At 54.7% G+C, this 3626-nt stretch overlaps 1 protein-coding gene across 1 annotated transcript; it reads left to right on the forward strand.

Moving 5' to 3' along the window:
• Positions 1 to 1298: 1298 nt before the first annotated feature.
• LOC131275422 (EKC/KEOPS complex subunit LAGE3-like) lies at positions 1299 to 2246 on the forward strand. The gene is made up of 3 exons (XM_058285540.1): positions 1299 to 1359; positions 1626 to 1754; positions 1939 to 2246. Exons 2-3 carry the CDS (start codon positions 1636 to 1638, stop codon positions 2081 to 2083), a joined length of 264 nt encoding a protein of 87 aa, XP_058141523.1. The 5' UTR covers positions 1299 to 1359; positions 1626 to 1635; the 3' UTR covers positions 2084 to 2246.
• The last annotated feature ends 1380 nt before the right edge of the window (positions 2247 to 3626 follow it).

The raw sequence follows: 3626 nt of genomic DNA on the forward strand, positions 1-3626 counted from the left end.
CCTCTCACCCACAGGCTTGTGGACACAGGGGGAGGCGAGACACCCTGGAGGACCTGGAGGACCCCACCCCAGCAATTTCCCTTCCACCCCACGCTCAGCAGCAGGAATCACACACAGTCAGCGGGGAGACTTGCACGCTAGGTAGCCTGAAGTTCTTTCCTATGAAAATGAGATCTAGGAATTCACTCTCCTTGGCTGGGGCAGAGGAATGAGAAGGAGGCTGGAAAGGAGCAGCAGTGGCAAGGAGAGGGACAGCTTGGGTTTTTGTCTCTTTTTGATATATGCAGGCAGAAACCCGTCAGGCAGAAAGCTCACTCTATTCTCAAGTTTTTCTAAAACACAAAACCAAAAAACCAACTCTAACCCTTTGCCAGGAAGGAACTTTACCCAACTACCCACAGCCAGGCTGTCCACAAGGTTGCCCAACCTCTAGAAGGCCTGGGAGACCCAGGCCGAGCACCAGCCCTAGGCCCCCTTAACAACCTCGTGAGGGAACTTCAGCCTCTGTGTCCCAAAGGGGACCTTTGTTGGCAAAGGTGGGAACTCGTCACGTGTTAGCAGTCTCACGAGAAGGCGGTTTGCGCAGGCGCACTTGGATGGAGTCCTGTGCTGAGGGGGTCTCAGCCTGACGGGTTTCCAGGACATAGACAGGGTCTGCATGGTGGAATCGATCACATGCCATGCGCTGAGGCGTCACCAGGGCTCTGCTCCTGCAGGTGCATTTTAATGGAGTCCTGTGCTGAGGGTTACAGAGGTTCATGAGGGAGCCTCAGTCTGATACAGATTCTAATGCCTGTTAGGAGGATCCTCTTGGCGAGACCCAATCACTGCCCTGGAGTGATTGGTCCAGGGGCCTGTTTGCGCATGCGCATAAGAGTGAAGTCGTCGCTAAGGGGCGGCGCTTCTGTGAGGAAGGCTGAGTCCCTGGGCGGCAGGTAGAGCGGGAAGCCTTGTTCAGGCAGCTGTGAGTGAGAGGGAAGGCCGAGGCGCGGCAGCTATGCCGGCGGAAGACGAAGGCGCAGGCGCTGTGGCAGGTGAAGCGGGCTACACTGAAGGCCAGGGTGCCATGGGTGACCCCGACCGCCATGAGGAGCCTGTGAGTCCTGACGACCAGGGCGACCCCAGCGGCCCTGATGGCCAGGGTGGCCCCGGCCGCCCCGTCTGCCAGAGCATCCCTGGTGACTCCGAAGGCTCCGGTGCCGCCAGCGGCCCTCCCAACCTCTGTGACCCCTGTGGCGCGGGAGGGGAGGTCGCTGCCGCCGGGGGTGCCCCCCAGGCCGCGCGGGCACCACATGCCCCGGGGTCTGGCGGAGACGCAGTGCCGGGGGCTGGAGGAGCAGGAAGCCGACTTCTGACCTTGTATCCTTTACAGGGGGCCATGGGGCTGGCCAGGGCCGGCTCTAGGTGGCGGGGCTGCGGTGGGGGCCGGTCTCAGGGGGGCTTCGAGGGCGGATGGTGAAAGGGGGATGCCTGAGGCTCGGAAGGGGAAAGGAGGCAGGCCCGAGCGGCCTGAGCTGACAAGAGGGGGAGTGTGGGCCACTGGCAGGAGAGCTTCCCAGGGGCCAGGTGGCCCGGGGCCCAGGCGAAGGCAGCAGAGGAAGGTCCCTTAATCCTGCCTCCCCCAGCACCCTCACCATGCCCTTCGGGTCCGCATTGGAGGCAGAGATGGCCTACAGCTCCCTGATGCCTGATATCCACCGCCAAGGGCAAGCGGTTCAGAAGGAGTTCACCGTGAATGGCAGTGTCCTGACTGTGTGAGTTCTGGACGGGACCAGGTTGGGGGGTGGCGGCAGGTGCTGGGGCCCATCTCACCCCGAGGAATGTGGTCATGGAGACAGGGAGCCACCCCAGTGTTGGGTCTCTGGAGGGGGTGTCGTGGGGCCCTGGATCTAGGACAGAGTTCTCACGTTCAACTTGATCGTTGCCCCTCGCCTGCAGGAGATGGACAGCTGAAGACCTTGGCATTCTCCGAATTTCCATCAACACCTTCCTCAACGAGCTCTCCCTGATCGTGTGGAACATCCAGCGTTTTGGGCTCCCGTTTCCGCCAAGCCTCGGCTGGGAGAAGAGACCTGAGACCTAATCTTACATTCCTTCCCAGGCAGCACCTCCTTCCCTCGGACTTGGGTTCCTGGAGGCCCTGCCACTTTATTTTTGGCACCGAATGTGTGCTCTGGGTACACTTATTTCGTGTGGCGCTTAAATGTCTGTTAACTGCATCAAATAAAGCTGAGTTGCTATCCTTGTCTGAATTTCTTTTCATTTCCTGCACATCCAGATTTTATTACCTTGTCTTCAGGTTGGATGGGATGTTCTGGGATTCAGGTATACAAGTAGTGCAGAGTAAATAAGATGATTTAGAAAATGTAAAAGCAATTAAAAGCAATTCTGTTCTGCCATTTAGCTTGAACTACCGTCAGTGCCTTGGAATATTTTCTTAGTTCAATTATCAGATTTATATATTAAATATATAACAATAATAATGTATGCTTGATAAAAGCTTAGAATTAATTTTCCCTGATTTTTTCACTTAATATATGACTTCTTCTGTCTAAAAATCAATAGAATGGATGCATAAAAAATACTTTATTATCTAATTGTTGATTATTTAAGTTGTTTGTAATTTTTCCCTATTACAGGTAATTATTAAATGGCATTCATGTATTATTTTTGCAGGAATGGCTATTTACTTTAGATTCCTAGAGGTAGAATTATTCAGTTAAATTAATTTTCTATTTATTTTCAGAGCGCTTGGTATAGAATATAAAATTCTTGTCCAGAAATTATACCTTCCAGCAGAAGACTGGTGGTAGCATTTGACGAAGCCTGATATGAGATGGTCTTCTGTTGTCTCTCCTCCCATTCTGCCCCTTCTCCCTCTGACCCAGCCACACTGGGCTTCTAATCCTTTTCTGAAGCACAACAGGCGCACTCCTGCCTCAGGGCCTTTGCACTGACTGTTTGCAGTCAGGCGTTCTCTTCACTGTGGTTTCCACCTGGCTCCCTCCCAGACCTTCATGTCCTGCTCAAACACCACGCTGTCAGTGAGGCCATCTTGGACACCCAATTGACAATGGTATCCACCTCCCCACCTGCCTTGCCTTCCCTGCCCCCCCCCATTGTACCCCAGCTCCTAGAGCAGTGCCTTCTTGCACAGAGTAGCTGGACACACTCACTCCTTAATCACGTCTCACCAAGTTCCATTTCCTTGACCCAGAATGATCCCGGTCTGTCCCAACCCCCATCTTCACCCTCCTGTTACAGGTGTAGGTGTAAGAGGTAGGCAGGGAGGTGTCCATGGCGGGAGATGCTCCTGGGACAAGAAGGAGCTGTCAGACTTTAAGGAGTCCTGGGAGCAACTTTAGCTCTGGAAGGCTGTGAGCAGAGGGGGACGTGACCTGCCTCACAGCTTTGCAGGATCCCTCTGCCTCCCCCATTGAGCACAGGCTGAGGGGACCAGGGCCAGCGTGGGCGGACCGGCTATCCATGCAAGTGGAAACAGTGGCTGGGACCAGGGTGGGGACAGTGGAGGTGGGGAGAAGTGAGCAGATTGTGAAGATATCCAGAAGGTCGAGACAACGGGAGGTGCTGATGGACTGGCCATGGCCTTGGAGCTCCCCAGAGTC

Source organism: Dasypus novemcinctus, chromosome 23 (genome assembly GCF_030445035.2).
Source record: "Dasypus novemcinctus isolate mDasNov1 chromosome 23, mDasNov1.1.hap2, whole genome shotgun sequence".
Classification (NCBI taxonomy): domain Eukaryota; kingdom Metazoa; phylum Chordata; class Mammalia; order Cingulata; family Dasypodidae; genus Dasypus; species Dasypus novemcinctus.

What these genes read in the sequence shown, in the direction of transcription:
- LOC131275422 (XM_058285540.1), top strand. Translation starts at nt 1,636, where the DNA reads ATGCCCTTCGGGTCCGCATTGGAGGCAGAGATGGCCTACAGCTCCCTG. An exon ending in AATGGCAGTGTCCTGACTGT is followed by an intron (nt 1,755 to 1,938) that starts GTGAGTTCTGGA and finishes CCTCGCCTGCAG; the next exon opens with GAGATGGACAGCTGAAGACC.